The sequence below is a fragment of the Neodiprion pinetum genome, chromosome 6 (genome assembly GCF_021155775.2).
Source record: "Neodiprion pinetum isolate iyNeoPine1 chromosome 6, iyNeoPine1.2, whole genome shotgun sequence".
Lineage (NCBI taxonomy): Eukaryota > Metazoa > Arthropoda > Insecta > Hymenoptera > Diprionidae > Neodiprion > Neodiprion pinetum.
The window spans coordinates 26,110,200-26,129,136 of NC_060237.1; the positions used below are offsets into that span (position 1 = coordinate 26,110,200).

An 18,937-nucleotide genomic window follows, 5' to 3' on the forward strand; every position below is an offset into this window, starting at 1 on the left:
CTCCAACAAATCACGGCTGAAGAAGAATAAAAAAAAAACCGTCAGACATCTGCTGCGGCTGACAACTGGAGACATTTATAAGCGGTATTAGAGTTTCTAAACTTACTGTAGTCTTTTTGCGCGACGGTATAACAGAGATGGGAAAAAAGGAAACCGCGTTCTGTGTTATAAAATTGAAGCACGGCACGAGCCATTCGTTTTGTTAATCGTTCGTTTTTCGGACTGGATTTAAGCCGAAGCTCGGCGAGTGGCTATTTGAGAGACTCTTCGGCGCGTCGACAGGCAATAATTAGAGCCGTTTATACCGTAGAGCGATAACAGTGGCGATTTGGAATTTTCCTGAAAGAGTAGCATTAACCGTGGCCCTGCAATTGCATAACTGCACGCAAGCTAGCGTGCAGCTTTCCAATCTTGTTGATCATCGTCGTATCGAGCAGCCCCCTTCCCATCAAGAGCGCCAAGATGCATCGCAAGATTCTCGCCCCGGTTTTAATATCGCCCAACGGCGTGGGCCATAATTTAAGCCGTGACCAGAGGTATAGAATAACGGAAAGACGATCCATCCTGCAACGTTAGTAAGACGTAACCGTCGGCCCGTTATTCCTTTGTCTTGCCGTTCCACGCCCTAATTGCAAGCTCTTCGCCTCATCGAGTTACCCTTAAAGACAACAATTATTCCACCCGGCTGTAACCATTTGTTCCCCGGCTTAAGGCGTACGCTTTCCTACGCTCTGTACAACGTATACTCGTCGATGTGTGAAAGAAATGCGAGAAAAATGGCGAGGGACGCAGCTGGAATTACAGAACCGTAAATTTGTAAGCTTTATTAATATTCCAACCCTCTAAACGGTGATCCAAACTTCATTTGACGATTCGGTGAAAAGTTTCGAATCCGCTGTGAGGATCGACGAAGAAATGAGTACATAAATGTTCAACAAGAGACAGCGCACGTGTTTGTTCGAGTGTAAAGTTTAGAGGAAAAATAAAAATTACGTTGGAAGATTTTTTACTTATTTTCTTCTTGCTTGAAATAGTAAACGGCTATACCTCACCGAACGCTGGGAAAAAATCCATGTCTTCACGTGTGGCAAAAACCCTTTGCATAATAGTGTGCCGGTTGCAGCAACTCAGACAATCAAACGTTGTAAGTACAAACTCGCATGATTACCGTGCGACGGTATCAACGGTGTTACCGATTAACTTTTTACACTGTCCCTAATTTCTCCGCGGCCGAAAACTCCCGGTACCGCATCTTAATTCATTCGTTGCGTTACGTGGTGGAATGCAGAACTCGCCACCGTTGATGTAGGTACGCGATATATAGATCGCCGATCGGACACATCTAGCCTCCGCATATATAAGTGAGGTGATCGACAGCTGGGCAAAGCCGATTGTCCGTGACTCGCTCGAGTGGATTAACCGGTGCTTTTTCTATCCAAACTGTTGGATAAGCATGTTTTGTGGTTGAGAGATAGTAAGCATGTATATACTTATGTATACAGCGCCGATCTCGAGGAGCTGCATCGGTAAGTGTTGAACTTCTTTCCTCGGATCGGCAGCGATCGAGAACGCCTATAAAAGCCGAGCGCTGTTTCAAACGTGTCATTGCATTCGGCGTGATCTTTATTGTTAGTGATAGTTGGTAAGACGGCGGTAAAATGGCTTGCAAAGTGAGTGCTTGTTGTAAGATAGGAGTAATCTAAACCCATCCACCTCGCCGTTCCAAATCTCTACTATTTCACTCGCTGCATCGCGTCGTTGAGAACGCACGTGCCCGTCAGATTCTTTCGAAAATCTAACAACAGGTAGTCGAGTGAATCAGGTCTACGATTCAGTCGGAAAAGTTCGAAAACGGAAACATTAACAATAAGAAACGCAAGCTTAGAATCGATAACAGAGTTCAGTACCTACTGATAAAATTAGTCAAAATTTTTCTGGATACACGCTTGATAGATCATCGAGATTTACGGGCTTGACGACGAGTGATCGAGACGACAGGGAATCGAAGAGCAGTTCAATTTCACAGTAATTACCGTAATTTTCCAGCTTCTCACCGCCATGGCTTTCGTGGGGCTGACGATCGCCGTTTCGGAGGCTCACAAGGCTCACTCCTTTCAACACTATCACGGCCCGGTGGAAGGTCCTGACGTGAAAGTGAGCTGGCACGACCACCACGGGCACGTTCACCACGACTTTGCGGCTCATCCGAAATACGAGTTTGCCTACGGAGTCGAAGACCACCACACCGGTGATTACCATGGACAAAAGGAGCACAGGGACGGTAAGTAGCGTGCCTAGTCGCTTAAGCTCGCGATCAAACACCGGCCGGCGTTAATTTCCAACTTAAGTTATGCGCAAGGTGAGTACGAAACGATATTAACCCGGGATCCCTTGCTACGATAATCGTAACTTCAAGGAGATTTCGGAACGCTCCTTTATTACGAGCTACGGATAAGTCTGGGGATGCGACTTGTCGAATATACCGAGAGTCCGTCGAACGAAATGATTGTTTTCTGGATTGTTGCCACCGAATTACTTAATTGTATAATTGTATAGGTTCCTTTTATATTTTATTTTATTTTATTCCTAAGAAGAGAATAGTTTAGGCACTACACTTTTGTTTTGGTAATCAACAGGCCATAACGTGGCTGGAGAATACACCCTAAAGGAACCAGGCGGGAATACGAGAACGGTGAAATATCACGCCGGAAAGCATGGTTTCTTCGCCCACGTGATTAACAGCAACGGAAACGATCACGGTGGACACGGACGTTAATCTTTTTATATGAGCGTCGCGACGCCTGGGCAGCATCCCCGTTGCTGCACGGAAGAATTTCACGCTATCAGCCATTGATAATCGCCCGCTTAGATCTTTGTAACAATCATCGTGATTACAATATAATTCATTTGTTAAATACCTGCGTGTAATGTTGTAATACCTGCCTGTACAGCTCTGACAATTCAAACGATTCGCTTATACCCACGTGTACGTTTTCACAAGCGAAATATTTCATTTCAACGCCTTCTGGTATCATATATATATATATATATATATATATATATATATATATATATATATATATTCATGTACACCACATGCGATTCGGCGATGATAATCAGCAATTTGCAGTAAAGTGCGAACCTCCTCTAACGGAGAGAACCCTCAAAGCCCTCAACTTGGGGCTGAATTGCACCTCCAACTCATAGATGTCGATGAATTAGCATAAGAAAAAAAGTAGAGGGTACGAATTCAAGCATCCTTCTTCACCCGTTTCTCAAGATTTGCAAACAAGGTGTTCTTTTTTTAAGGGAAATACAGTACTTCCTCCTCTCGCAGGAGTTAAGACAAACGTGAGTAGGCATGAGCCCCGTTCAAATTTTTCATTCAGGTTGAAATACCGCGTGAGAGTCTCTCGCTCCTTTCGAGGGAGGGAGAAAATTAGTACCGTATATTCTCGAGAAGTGCTTTTTGCCGTATAATTTAATACGTAGACACGGTACCCTAATTATTATACCTACCTCATGCCTTCAAATTTATATAATATAAACATGATACAGATCTTTATTCCTCAAAGTGGGATAAAAATTCTAACTTGCGTGTTGGAATAATTTCAGAAAATTAGGAAACTAAGTAAATAAACAACGTCCCCGGAGATGTACAAATATATGTATTGTACAAGAAAATGAACAAGCATAGACTATAAGCTGTTTACACTACTGTGGGTATGCATTTATTTGTGTTAGTAATTGCTCGAATCTATCGCATAAAATTCTACACCACAGTACCACACGGCGGGAAACTTTACCTATCTTTCAAAGACGAGTTGCGGAGAAATCGTTTTCTCCTCAATCATAGCTGCGTGTACGCAAATGAAACAGTCGTACAAAGTTGGCGTACGTCAGCTGCGATGCGAGGAAGTGAAATATAGACTGCAGCAACGGAGGCGTTATGTCACACATTTATCGATACAGTTGCGATCAAGGTGTAATAATCGTTCGGAATTCAATATGCAAAAATATGGAGGCACCGGTTCCAATTTCACAATACCTTTATAGATAACGTGTCGTGTTCCGCCCTGCTTCGCGCCTACGTTCAGTATACGGACAGCAGGTGAGTACGGAAAGAGCATGACTACGGAACGAATAGGTATCGGGGAAATATGTATATTACATATCATAAATCGAGTCGGAACTAGGTGCGTACAATTGTATATTTATATTTATTTCTTTATATAATTTCGGCTGATTGTCAGTATCGTAGAAACAGATGAGAACTTTGACCGTGAATATCGTGAACAGGGGTTCGAATTTATGTAAGTCGCGTGCTTCTGGATACAGGCGGTCTAATAAAACGGAAGCGTAGAGAAATTATTTGTCGAGCAATTTGGTCGTGGAGATAAACAAATGGATGAAGAGAGAGAGAGAGGGAAAGAGAAAGGGAAAGAAAGAGAAACGTACGACTCGCTGCGGCCGAGGGGAGGATTGCCCGGAATTTCTGCAATTAGGTTAATGCCAAAGTAAAACAGAAAATAAGAGTCGCCCAGCGTAATTTAATTTATAACTCGCAAGGCACAAACCGCGGGCAGCCGCAAAGCGAGTAACATCAGTTACAGCTGCAGTTGTAACGAAAAAAAAGGTGAAATAACAGGGTCGAAAAGAAGTACGAAGCACGCCAACCCCCTCCCCCGCCCCCCACACACACAATTTTCCATAATCTCGAATTCACCGAGCCAGTAATACAGACATAACCCCGAACGGGATGAACTTCGTAGGTGAAAATGTCGACCGGATTACTGCAGCTCGGCATGATCGAACAGGATGTAATTTAGCCGTGCCAATATCCGGCTGCATATCTCACTCGGTGAGTTTGACTTGTATACCGTGTATACTGAACAACGTATACAATTTTGCACATCGTACGAGGTGCAAGTCGAACCCTGCAACCGTGGGTGCTCATTTATATGATATATATATATATATATATATATATATATGTATGTATGCATATGTATGTATGTATGTATGTATGTCGGAATACGTGTCACGCCTACACACATTCATGTCATGGGGGATAATGCGCCGTAGGCACGGGGTGTCATGCGGGATAAAATTTGATTATACGGAAGCAGCTGTTATCGGCTAACGTTTAGTCGGCATAAAGCAATTAATAGGACGAATATAGATATACCTACCAAGTTGTCCCGCCGAGGCCGCGAAGCCAGTATATGTATACGCGTAGGGTATTCTAATTATATCCAACTCGTGAAGCCTGGCATTAATTTACCCCTAGCCAATATCGTGAGATGCTAAGTCGATTCCCCCTCTGCACTCGCATTAAATTTGCTCGAAGATTAGGTGTGTACATATACGTAATGTACTGTAAATAACAAATTTCCTACCTCTGATCACTTCCTCCTGACCCGTAGCCAAATTTCAAACCTCTCCGTCACGAAATAGATCAGAACTGAAAGCAATCTAAGCATCGCTAAATTAATCGCTTCTTTCGAGCCGCCATGATCGTTCCCTTTCTCCACAATTCAAGATGCGATAACTTGTTTATAATAGATTCTGGTACGAAAAGGGATTCCTTAAGAACGTAAGGATCAATAGGGACCAGCATCTGATGTGCATTTGAAATTCGGATTTTTCGGTCCGCGTCGAGCCACGATTAATCTGGGGCACCGGTATGATTTAAATTTGACAAATGGGAATAATTTATACCGCGCCACTGAACCCGTGTTACATACCCATTTGTCAAAGTTACTCCCCCTGCAAACGAACAAACGGATATCAGTTCATACTCCGATATTTGTAAGGAACAAAAATCATTCGCGTCATCGATTCGATGCTTCAAGGACGTTCAAGGCACTGGCGTTCAAGATCGAAAAAGGATTCGAGGGCCTCTCTTCGACACTACAAACAACTGGCCAAAGTTTCGTCCTCCACGCCCAGTGGTTCGTTCGAGGTACGTACATGTACAACGTACAACGACGTCCCGAGAAGTTGTATTATTATAGACGGTGAAGAAGAAACATGACAGAGTAAGAGGTACGGGTATATGTATTTACATGTCTGGCTGCGTGGCTGGTCCAGATCGTTAAACTTTCGTCCCCAAAGATGAAACATACGATACGGATGTTACGTTACGTGTGTCATACCTACGATATTTGCAGAAAGACGCAGCTATACGTTAAACGATAAAAAGAGATCGATCGGTTGTCCCTCGATCGCTAAACGGGCAGCTTCCGGTAGAGGTCATCGCTATAAACCCATTTAGGAATCACGAGACATCCCGTATACCCATCCATCCATCCGTCCATCCATCCATCAGTCCATCCATCCATCCACCCAAATGTATTCTCGAGGCCATTCGCACGTTTCACCGAAGTTGAAGAAAAAAAAAAAACATTCTCCTTTTCGTGTGGCAATATTTCAGGAGAAGATTACCGTTTGGACTTGTGCAGGAGAACTCGGTCCAGTGTCAAGAAAAAGCTGAAGCGAGGGGGGAGAGATTTCCAATTTGTAAATGTTGAGCCTTTAATTAATACCGCCGCATTTTCTTCGGGGCGTCTGGAGGATTTATCGACGACCAGAAGGCGGCAGGCTTCAGGGCAAAAGAGCCCTACAGCTCCGGGGGATCAATCAAATCCGCTCTACCCGTCACCGGCGGGGGTGGATGAGAATCATTAAATTCTTAAGTTCTATCGCTCGGTTAAAAATGCAGAGTATCACGTGACCATTTAGTATCGAACCGCTCACGTCTCGGCGAGAAAATATAACAAGGCATCAATTTGTACCGATATCAATTCCCGAACACGCGATCAAGAATGTAATTGAAACAAGTAGATATCACATCTAAGTATAATATAAAAGATTGACTGAAAGTTATGACGTACATAGGTGAATAACGTTCTTGGCAGTAAAACTCGAAGCCTGAAACACATATGCAGTTAACTATGTCATTCATTTATCGTGTATTTGTTGTATTTCTTTTTTCAAAATTCAGTAATATAATTTCCGTTTCCAGATTTCATGCAACGTATAAAATATAAAGCATAAATATGAAAATCGTGTGTGGAAAACTGTTTCAATTGCGTTTTGATAGTTCAATAAATACCCAAAAATATCAGAAGTAACCTTTGACGGGGAAAAATCGAAATCGAGAAAAATCGAGGATGTTATTGTAACGAGATTAAAAAGCAACGTAGAAACAAAACAACGAATCGAGGGTGCGCCGGATGCCGTGAGTGGAATCGCTCGGCGAAGGGACTATGATACATGTTGGAGAGAAAGAGGGATGCTATCGAAACTCGAGTACTCGGGAGAAATAATAATACCTACATGTTTACAACAATGCACCGCGCGGAAAGATATTCGCAGACGACTTGGTGTTTTATAAAAATTGCTTGGTTGTATACCCATGTGAAGACACGAAATCCATTGTGAAAATCATCGTTATAAAAAGAAAATCGAACTGAAAAAATACTACGTCGCATGTACCTAGTTCAGGTGTGTGTGTGTGTGTGTGTGAAAAAAATGGCGAAAATCGCTCAAGCCGTATGGGGGAAAAATGTTGAGATAAATTAATGGGAAGATTTGCCGAGGCAGCGGAGATTAAATTGTACGAGAGTTCAAGAGTCTCGATATTCTTCTGGAAAGCTCGTCGAGGTATAAGGATTTTAAGAGAAGAAGTGAAACAAATCGTGTCAGAAAGAGAACGGTTAGTCGAGGGGATCGTTGCTATTGCTGCAAAAAGGAGAGAGAGAAGAAGAAGATTAAAGAGAAAGAGGAAACATGTTTTAGACGAAAAAAAATCTGATCCTATAATACAGGTTAGTTTGCGTTAACGTTTACCTTTTCTCTGACAGATTTTGTTTTCTTTTTGTTTTCCTCCATTTTTGGCGGTACCTGGGAATCCTTGTATGTATAATCCCGATTCTCTCGCCGATACCTCCCGCGTGCCTGAGCTGACAACATTACCTTATCGCGTATAAGCCGCTCGGCGGCTAATTTGCACGTTCGCAAGTTGTACATACAGGGGTAGGTATGTGCATCTCTCTGTACACGTGTATATTGCACATGGACATTTAGATACACGTCTATGTACGGACGTAGAGTAATATTGTGTAATTACAGAGAGCGAATGCGAGCGCGCGAGCCCAATGCTCGACTAAACTCGCGACTACCCAAAAGCTTAAACTTGCTCCTTCGTAGTTCCGCAGTGAATCCGTGTCTAATTATTCGAAATGGTAAACAAAAAGGGTTATTTATGGGAATGGCAGTACAAACGTCAGCCGAATAAACACGTTCAACCCGCCTGAAATGGTTTAATTCAGAGCCCCTCGTCACTCAGCACAAGCATGTACTTCATCCTGTAGGTACACGTAACTTTTAACTATGTATTATACATATATATATATATATGGGTGTTCAAAGGACATTCCAATGACGTAACAATCTTGAATTCTTAACGTCAATAACTTCCATTAGTTATATCGCCACGTAAGATTTCTTCGGTCTTTTTACCGAATTTCAGAATCCCTCAAGGGTGAAATTGTATCGAAGTTTTGTCGACGTTACGGCTGAACAATCCGCACGACCGCAGAACCTTGAAAGATAGAATAGACATGTGCCGTGTATTTTCATGCCAAAAATTGTAGGAAAACAGCCGTGGCACATGAGACGAAAGTTTGAGGTTCGAAAAAAAAAAATTGGAATTCACCTGGAAGCGGTGGAAACGCATGAAATATTCCCAACGTGAACGTTTAGCTGAAAAGTTTGCAAACTCGTAAGGTAAACCTGGAAAAAATTCACGGTGGTATGTTTTTGCAGCATGCCCGAAATTATAGTGCAGGTGCTGTAACGGCAGGGAGACGCGTCGAAGTTTGAGAGACGAAAAAATTATAAACCGCCGGAAGGAAGATGGAACAAACGAACAAAATACTCCCACAGGCATCCGCAGCTGCCGCAAAGTTCGGAAAGTCATACGGGGTTAGAAAAATTCACGGTGGAATTTTTATTTATTTTTTTTTCACGAGCGAGATAGATATATTTAGTGGGTACTAATAAAACGGCGCGTTTCACGCGTATAAATCGAATCACGAAGTCGAAAAGGTTCGTAGTACGTTAATTTTCCCTTCTCTAATTTTGGAAATTTCAAAAAATTTGCGTCGATGTGTGCTTTTGACGAATGAATAATAATGCGTTCTCGGCAGCAGATCGCGAAATATCAGTTGCAAAATTCATTATTAATCTAAGGTTCCGAAGCGGTTGAAATCTGCGGTAAATTCGAGAAGGTTCTCTCTAAATTTGAACATTGAAAATTGTGAGAAAAAATTTCACGGCGCAACGCAAAGACGATCGATTCCATGCGCAGCATTGAAGACTGGACGCGCATTGAAGAGAGCGGGTCGAACTCACTTGACGAAACGGAGAAAGAGAGAGGAAGAAAGAGAGAGCGATCTGCGAGAGAGAGAAAAATAGGAAGCTTGGAAGTTCGAAAAGGATATAACCTGAGACCCGAACAGTTGGTGCTGCACGCTCCTTCCGATCGTAATCTACCTTTAATATCCTGCCCGTGAAAGAACAAACCGCGATCTGATAGCCTGGAGAAAAAGAGAAGGCGTGCTATATAGGGTGCATGTAACAGGCAACCCTTAACGTAATCTACATATCATAGGTATACCTGTTTGCTCAAACTTTGACGTAAAGTCTTGCGGTTGGTTCGATCACGGAGAGACTTGGGTGAAAGTCAAAGTTTCACATCTTTAAAGAAATATGACTGAGATTTTTTGACAATTTCAGGTTGAGCACTACCTGATCAGACTCAGGCAAAGATCGGTCAGCTTTATTGATTTTTGAAACAACGTACCAATGTATTAATTTTTTTTGATTTTTTTGACGCACAGTGATGGTTACCAAAATTGAGTAGCTGGTATCTATAGGCAGATATCTACAAAAATTTAACTGCGAAATTATATATCGTGTGAATTTAAAGGTAGATGGCCACACTTTATTCACGATATTTTCAATGTGTCAGGTTTAGTCAGGATCAGATCAGGTGCACCCTAGTAGAGTTTGCCTGACCTGAGCCTGCTCAGGGTCGAATCAGGCGTGCCCTATTCAGATATGCCCGATTTCAAACTGATCTGAAATTTCTACTTGGTAACGTAGCTGTTATTAAGAAATGAAATGAGAGTAACAATGGAGTAGATTAAAAATAAATTAAAAATGAAGTAAGTGCGGCAAACATGAGAACGAGAGGAAGACAGATTGAGAATCGGGTATAAGGAGGAAGCGGAGCAAAGATGAGAGCAAAAGGAAGCGGGGATATAAGGGAGCGGAGGTGAGATCAGGGTGATTGCGAGAGGAAGAGGGGATATGACACGGTTGTAGGAAAGGTGAGGGACGCAGAAAGGAATGAAAAATCATCGGTCGGGATTTGGTATTGTAATAAATCTGTCTTATCTGCTCACTCACCGCGTACAGACACAGCGAAAAACTAATCATGGATTGTGGAAGGTCTGCCTTTTCTCATAAAATTTTTATTTCGTTTCGTTTTTTTTTCGATCCTCTCTCTCTTCTTCCACCGTCTTGGTTTTGTATTTCTTTCAGTGTGTTCACGATTTACGAATCTCGTGATTCTTTTCGCATACTTTTACTGTACGTATACGTACATTATATGCGTAAGCAATTACTGCACAGCGAAATGAGTCGAAACCTGAGTAGAATAAACATTACTGTGTAATTTCCGCGGAGGTAAATCCATGCGAATGATCAACTTCCCTCGGAATTTGAATTAATTTTCAATTCACCATCTGTACGGTATTTAAATACGTTCCTCAGTGCAAACTCTGTTTCCTACTTTTTACCGCGATTCTACAAACATTACCTACTACGGGGAGAGTTGTGCAAATACAATGGGCTGCGATGATAAGCCGGAGCCTGGCTCGAATCTGATATTTGATCGGTACGAAAGCTGGAAACGGAGATGGCGGCTTAGTCCTGATTCAGGTTTGCTCTTGAGAGCTGGTACAGCCGCCCGTACTTCAGAGCGATACTTGCGCCTTGTAATAACAAGGAACGAGCCGAGTCTGCAGCAGAAATTCTCGGCGATGGCCAACGGGGACCATAAAAAGGAGTCGAAACCGGAGGAGAAATATATATCCGAGTTTCCCCGGTTGGAAAAGGGAGGCACGTAGCAAAAGGACCCTTCGGATCTTTTCAGTAAGGAAGGATCCCGAGGAGATAGATCTCGCCCGTTGACCCGCTGGACAAGTCGTTTCTTCATCCGATTATTGCCAATGGAATTTAAGAGAGCTGAGAATTGATATTTTTCACCAACGGTTGAAAGTACCTGTCGGGTTCTTTCTTCCCGCCCCTACCTGTACATAGACTCTTTGGATCGTTACCGATATCTTCATCCACCTTTTCACGCATGGTCGATTTCGCAGTCATGACCGCTTGCAATTTTTCGTATGAATTATGTACTTCTTGAATGGAAACAAAACAGAGGGAATCGAACTGTGAAAAGGTACAACTCTGCTCGCCGTGTGTGTTGGAAAAGTTAACACGAATTGGAAAGAAGGAAAGATCGGAAGGAGAGAAAGGATGGAGAAGGATATCCCGCAACCCTGCGAAAGCCAGAGGCCAAGACAAACGCGGCGAGGTTAGGACTCGGCTCTATCAACGCCATAAACTTAAAACTGACAATGCCTACTTCCTCCTAGTGCCTTCTACTGCAGCCGCGGATAACGTGCAGGGTACCACGGCTACACGGTCTGCGGATGCGGGGGAAAACGAAGCCCTATATATTATGTGAAAGGGTGGATTTAGTGGGGAATTTGGCGGCCACTTTTTTATCGCTTCACTACGGAAAGAGGGGCCCTACCGATCTCTCATGGCGCTCGCGCTGCTTTGGCTACGTGAGGTAATTTGTCATTCGCAAGGATATTTGAAGAGGAAAAGAGAGAGAGAGAGAGAGCTGGTCAGAAAAAAAAGAATAGCGTATAAAAAATCCTGCTCATTTTCTCGTTGAAGAAAAACACATGAATCAAAGAACTCTTCGGTTGTATGAGGTTATGAATTTTGCTTAGAAAATTTAGAGCGCGTGTTACATGCAATGTAAATATTTTCTTGCAGGAGCGGACTCAAGCGTGAAGTAAACTTTTTCCCATCCACCGTACTGCGCCGATATATACGTATACCTGTATATTTATTGTAATGTGCGTCTGAACAGTTGAACTTTCCTTTTACCTTCGATACAGAACTCGACCGATTCCGTGCCCTCGAAAAATGGAAGAACAGCGTTATTTTATAATTCGAAACCTATACAGCAGCAGCGATCTCGAAGATGAAAGGGCGCGCCACGGGGGTTGGAATTACTACTAAATCCAACAAGGGCAGAGGTTGAATGTCACCGAAAAGACAACGGGAGAGAAACTTTCGAGGGTAAAACTGTATGTGTAAAGGTCCACTTTCGCATGCTGAAAGTAAAGTTGTATTATATCCTCAAAGTTGTCTTTCAGGCCGGTTGCGCGACACGCATGCGTCTGCACAGGGTGTACATAGGTTTACAATATACACGAGAGAGAGAGAGAGAAAGAGAGTAAACATATATGTACAACCAGTGGTGGATGTTCTGCCTGAATAAGTTGGTTAAATGGCGTTAAAAGCTGACGCCGTTGACTGAAAGAGGGTGCTGAGGGAAAATTGAAACAAGGACTACCGATGCGCGCGTCTCTTCCTTTTCCCCGGATGCAGGCCGTGTACCTATACGTACACGTATCCTCACGTATAAGACACGCAGGAAGAATATTCTCCCGCGACGTTATTGTCAGTCGCGTTAAACACGGAAAGATTAATGGAAGAATTGAACCTGCTCTCCTACGTATTCCTTCGTAATTTACTCCCGTCCGTTGTCAAAAACAGGGTGGGTAGGTATATATATTATACAGATATATGGTGGTGGGTCTTGGATTATATACCTATAGGTATTATACAATAGCACGGAAATATGCGGACGCACGTTTTTCACGAATTCGTATTACGAATATCCGAATACGCCTGCACGCTCCTATTGTGTGTGTTAAGATTAACCCTTTCAGTCATAGTGTTAAGTATTCTTACCACCTACTGAAATGTTCATTTTTCTTATGTTCAAAGAACTTTTCAACATATTTCTTTGCGGCTTTCTACTATTTCTGATAGTATACTAATTAGTTTTCAGTACTCGAGAGTTATTATTGCGATATGATGTAAATTATTATGCAAACATTAATAAATTTTGAATTCGATCGAATCCGGAGCAAAAACTCCGTCCATGGATTTTTGGAGTCGCTGATTACGACTCTGAAAGCAGATTTTGAAAATCCAGTATAGCAAATCCAACCAGCAATCCCAAAAACCCATGCATAGAGTTTTTTGACCGGAACCGATCAAATTTGAATTCTTCGATCACCACATTGCAGCCGCCATCTTGAATTTTTGAAATCTGATTGTAGATTTGTAATCAGCGACCCCAAAAACCACAGAATACTATCTTGTTACAAAAGTTTACTCGGCATAATAATGTATGACTCAAAGTTAAGCCCTTCTCGCAATTATATTCGTTAAATTGTCTGCCGAAAGTCAAAATTTTGTCAATTATTCATTCAAAACGACCGTCTTATTTCCTCGCTCGTTGCCTTAAACCTCGAACTATCCATTATTTTTCCCTCTCATATTTCCCGACGAAAAGACTTTTGCTCCTCATCAATTTAGCGCAAATGACCAATGTATCATTTTTGGGCAGAAAATTAATTTTACTCGTTTCACCGAACTATAGCTTTACGGGTCTGAGCACTAGAAACTAAATGTCGAATCGATCATATCCGAAACAACTACATGACCGTGGAGATCTGAAATTTTCAAGATATACTCGGTTACTAATCAAACTGGAAATCTCCTGTTTTTTCCTCAACCGACTTCCGGTTATTTATTCTGTGGTAAATACTGTTTAGCAACCAAGCAATGAAAAGCCTTGAAGGAGGGATTTCGCCTGCTTGTTTAATATCATAACCATGTCCCGTTTTTTTCACTTTACATCTTTCCCTCTACCCTTGGAATTTTTTCAGCCTTTCTCTCATTTCTTTCCGCCTCTATAATCCCGTAGACTATTGTCTCCCGTTTTATTTAATCAAATTTCACGTAGGGGATACAAAAGGCCGGAGCATTTGGCGAGACCGTCGCTGGGGAGAACCCTTGCTAATTTACAGAGTACACGGAGCAACAAATACCAGAAGGTTGTACAAGATTAAACGTAACTGATAGGTACACCCGCCAAGAGGGATGCCCAACAAATTCCAGTCGGCAATCGCAGGCACACGACCGAGTATCGAGTTTCAATCCCAATACTGGTGTAATTATCGCTCCGATACGACCATCTTATACGTTTACTCCGACCCAAAGCAAATCCATCAAATCAGGACCGCGGCCAAGTTTAAGTATAGGTATACAAAATTCAGGCAAACGCAGCGATCCCTTGCTAAAGTTCGGAGTGTGGTTTCAGGTTGAAAAAAGTAGGTTAAAGTTGTCACGCAAGACGAAAGAATCGGAAAAATATGTCCATACAAGAACTCCATGAAAAGGTCGGAGAAACTGAATTGCGATTATGGCAAAAAATGAGCAACAAATTTCGGGACTAATTTCTGGTAGTGCTGACTTGATGAATATCAAATCCAATTATTCGTATACAGTCGCGGAAAATCACGCGATATTTGGGAAATAGACGAAGGAAATCGGTCCATTATCTGATTACCAAAAGCGTTATGAAATTAGCGCGACGTCGTCCCAACCGATTGAAGCTGAACGATCCGCACAGTCATCCGTATGAAAATTATGCTTGCAGACAAAGCCTATAATTGAGGATTAGCATTTATATTAGACCGAAATTCAAATCTCTGCAGTAGCATGTGCAATCAGTGCGACGACGCTGCAGGGATAATTTTTTTTCATCACATCGTCTTTTGAACGCTTATCTTCTCTGACATTTTTATTAGATACGTCGAGAAGAAATATCGTCACCGAGACATCATGGGCGTAGCTAATTCAACGCCGTTGGAAGAAAAAAAGTAATTGTATGAAGCAAAAATAAAAACCTACGAAATGACCGTCTGGAAGTGCCTTTTTTCTTCGTCTCCATTCAGCTTGTCAGTTTTATAAATCATATTGCATTATCTCCATCAGAGGACGAATTTGGTTGAACAACTTTTGCAATATTTCCACCCCTTCGGTAAGTATTCGCCAATCGGTCATCCGGTACGAATGCAGATGAATTGTCACGTGGTACATCTTCCGGTGAATTACGAACGCGCGATTAAATGTTTCTCATATTACGTACGAACGCTGAAAATACCGCGTGAAATCCACGCGTGTTTCTACCGATTTTCATTGCTCCTCTGTATTGAATTGATCTGTCGAGAGAAATAATAGAATATTTCTCCGAGGCGAGAGGAGCTGAGCTTTCCAACCCATTTCGAAACGGGTTGCGTACATGTCTTGCGAAAGGCGGAATCTTGTCGGGAGTTCTTAATTTCATTTTCGCCATACTCTCAACTTCGCCGCACGGTATACATAATGTATAGTATATGTAGCTACATATTTACATGTCGTACATAGGTATAAGGCATCGAGGTGATAATACAATTTCAAGAAAATTGCAGGCGCGGATTCGCTAGCTTGACAAAATTAACCCCTTCCTAAAAGTATTTCTACATAGGGTAAAAACAGAATAAAGACATTAAAATCACTGAACAAATTTTGTGGAACTTTGATAATTTGTCGTAAGCGTACAGCTTCGGCGTTGGTAAAAAAACTAGATTCAAAGAACCGAAATTAGCAACTTTAACTAGAATATAACGTGTACTATTCTCACTTCAAATGATCACAAGGAACATCGTGACGCAGATGGTTTACTATTTTTGCAACTTTTTAACGATAATCAATTTGCATATTTCGGTTTATATACCGTAGCACGGAACGAGTTAATCCGTTTACACGCCAACACCGCATAATAACAAGTTCACAAACCCACAGGGATTTTAAGTTGCACATGTGTAGGATAGGAAATTTCACTGAAAGTTTGTTGGTTGTTGCAGCGGGATCCCCATCTACTCTACACAAATGAGTAATCGTGTACGTGTGTAAGGAAATGCGTTCGCTCACACGATCATCGTGTAAGCGTGAAATCATGTATTTAAGTTTAAATAGCTCTTTAACGCGTGTAATAATTGCGCCATGAACGTAGCTGCGAATCGTGAGCTGCGTTGCATACTGTTTCAAGAATACAGATAAATGTAATCGAACAGACTAAGTATAACATGGGTGAAATTGATGTAAGGTGATTTGATCACGTGACATATCTACTTTATGTACGAACAACAGGATACGTGGTTAATTAAATGTATGGATAAAGTGTAATTAATAGGTATATAACAAGTCAATAGCGAGAACGTTGCGGGCACGGAAAGTGTACGATGTGAAATGATGAAAAATAATTTGTGAAATTGAAAAAAAAAGCTGATACAAAATATATTAAACAGAATATAATCATACTGCAGTTAGAAAAGAGTTTATTTACCGTAATCGAAAAGGTAAACAGTGTAAATCATGCAGTTTTAAATTGGCGACAGAATATTTTTCACAATGAAAACGTGGCAGGCACCGCGCGTACATATATAAGTATTTACGAGCTCGCTGCTGTACTCCAATTTCAATGCCTGTGGCGACTACAAGCGTTGTTCTGCGGTTTGTTTTTCTATTCATTTTTTTAACTTTCCACCGCTATTTCATGTCAAATTTGACGACAGAACGACGCCCAGGCGATTTATTGATAACGATAGTTTAGGATTCCGCCACGGTGTTGTAATATACACGGTATAATATGTATTTATACGCACACCCGCATGATTCACGTCGCGTATTTGTTATATCTTTTAAGCTCGTTCATCATTGGCAGCAATATTATATACACCCACATCGCAGTCCGGCTTCACGCGATACAACAAACCTAAACCTACGATTCTCGTTTTCATACACCCGACGATCTATACAAAACTAGAAACTGGGGAAAAGTCTGTCGCTAATTGTAAGAGTATCTGGAGTTCGACTTGAGAACTTACAACATTTTGTGTATTTTAACGGGGAGTCTATCGATCTTTCATTTCGAAATTCCCCAAGTATTTGAGCCAGGAGTTTCCAGGCTATTTTGTGAAAATTTCAAGGGTACTTATAATGATATTTGTAATTGGATTTTTACAACGAACTGTATATATGGGGTTTTCCATGCCAACTTGAAAAGATTATTTGGCTACCTTTTTTCATTGTGTAAAATAAGTATTCTTGATTGTTTTCAAATTTTTATTCATCCCGATTTTTGAGTGATCAATTTTCCAGATATACACATTTTTGATGACCACTCATTTTTCAAGCGATTATGATATGTTTACTATCACCGCACGGATTTACGAAAACAAGGTGGTGAAATTGTTAGGGAGGAAACCAACTTTCCAGGTAACATATATCGAAAGTGGAATTGCTTTGTCTTCGCACTTAATTTTCAATTCGAAATCTAAAACTTAAAAAATTCCTGCGTCAAAGACGAAACTTTTAAGTCTGGCCCCGTGGAATCTATCGTGGAACTATGATTGCTCCGTATTTATTCTGAATTTTGAAGATTTCGAAATGTGATTTTTCCCATAATTCATGAAGCACTGATACGTAGTAATCAAGCATGAGCAATTTATCGTATCGAATCGACGTGTAAAAAGTGTTATTTTCGAGTCAACCAATAACGCATTTTTAATTAGCTGATAGAATACAACGGCAAAATTACGATTCAACAATAAATCTTGCTTCAAAAGTTGTCACGGTCATCTGGCATGTGTATCGAAAAATTTGTTCATCCACGCAGTTATGCTCGTGCAGATTTTGCAACACAAGGGATAAATTTTGCTCCTAAATTTTTGGGAGGAAATCGTAGCGATTTTGAATTTTCACGAACATTCTACCCATCGAATTGAATGATAACGCGGCATTTAAAGAAGAGGGGAAAAAAGCGTGCGTGTTAGACAGATAAATGAAACACTCGGCTCGGTACCGTGAATTGAGGGCCCGTAATTGTAAGAGAAATTGGAATCTACGATTCAAGCACGCGTATAAAGCAATTCCTCGATCGACTCACCTATGTGCCTAGGTGTCGGTCCGTATGTAATTGCATTCGACCTACATGCCTGTATATCTATACCTACAACTGAATGTCGAACAACAGGGAATGGAACGGAAGTATCTTCGCGAAAATAATGTTTGTTCCAAACGTCATTTTCGAAATATCGTCAAATCGAATGCGCCACAAGTCATCGACTGACGCAAATTCGAAGACAAAGAAAGTTCGGCTTTGGATAAAAATTTCAAACAAATATAATAATTTCCCAGGTTTCCCGGAAAAAGACAGTATCAATCAGTGCCAATCGTAGCTCATGAATTGTATTTGCATGCATAACAACAGAAATTTACTCACCAAAAACCTCGCCGATGATTCGAGTGCTGTCATCTCTGGCCCAAGCTGCTCTACACGTCGATTATTCGCCATTTTCGAATCCTCGAGAAGCCTGCGGTCAGTAAGGCAGGTATTTTTGAACTTCGCAGTCAATAAACGGAATGTAGTCACAGGTCAAACGCGATATATCGATGAGCTGCACTGGTTCGTTTTTTAGCCGTCGGGTCACCAAAGTCACTGCGCAGTAGAACGCGGTCGGTACGTTGGGTCTCTGACATGCAAAACGAGATCAAGAGTATAACAGAGGCCTTGAGATTAGAATATTACGAATTGCAGTGATAAATGAGAAAACCAAAGATGAGTCAAAACTTGAACGTATTTTTTTGATAGATCAATGCTACA

The 18,937-nt window shown here is 41.5% G+C and overlaps 2 protein-coding genes across 2 annotated transcripts in view; one reads left to right on the forward strand and one right to left on the reverse strand.

Annotated features, from left to right (window-relative positions):
• Positions 1–18,752, reverse strand: part of LOC124220945 (neurotrimin-like) — a 232,906-nt gene extending 214,154 nt beyond the window's left edge. Inside the window, exon 1 of the mRNA XM_046630426.2 lies at positions 18,557–18,752. The gene's annotated coding sequence lies outside the window, so the exon portion shown is untranslated. The remainder of the gene's footprint in view (positions 1–18,556) is intronic.
• LOC124220954 (cuticle protein 8-like) lies at positions 1,536–2,917 on the forward strand. The gene is made up of 3 exons (XM_046630441.2): positions 1,536–1,670; positions 2,047–2,281; positions 2,637–2,917. The coding sequence occupies exons 1-3, from the start codon at positions 1,659–1,661 to the stop codon at positions 2,774–2,776; spliced, it is 387 nt and encodes a 128-aa protein (XP_046486397.1). The 5' UTR covers positions 1,536–1,658; the 3' UTR covers positions 2,777–2,917.
• Positions 18,753–18,937: the final 185 nt, after the last annotated feature.

Excerpts from the sequence above, each read along its gene's own strand:
- LOC124220954 (XM_046630441.2), top strand. Across the intron at positions 2,282-2,636 it reads ACAAAAGGAGCACAGGGACG|GCCATAACGTGGCTGGAGAA; the intron begins GTAAGTAGCGTG and ends GGTAATCAACAG.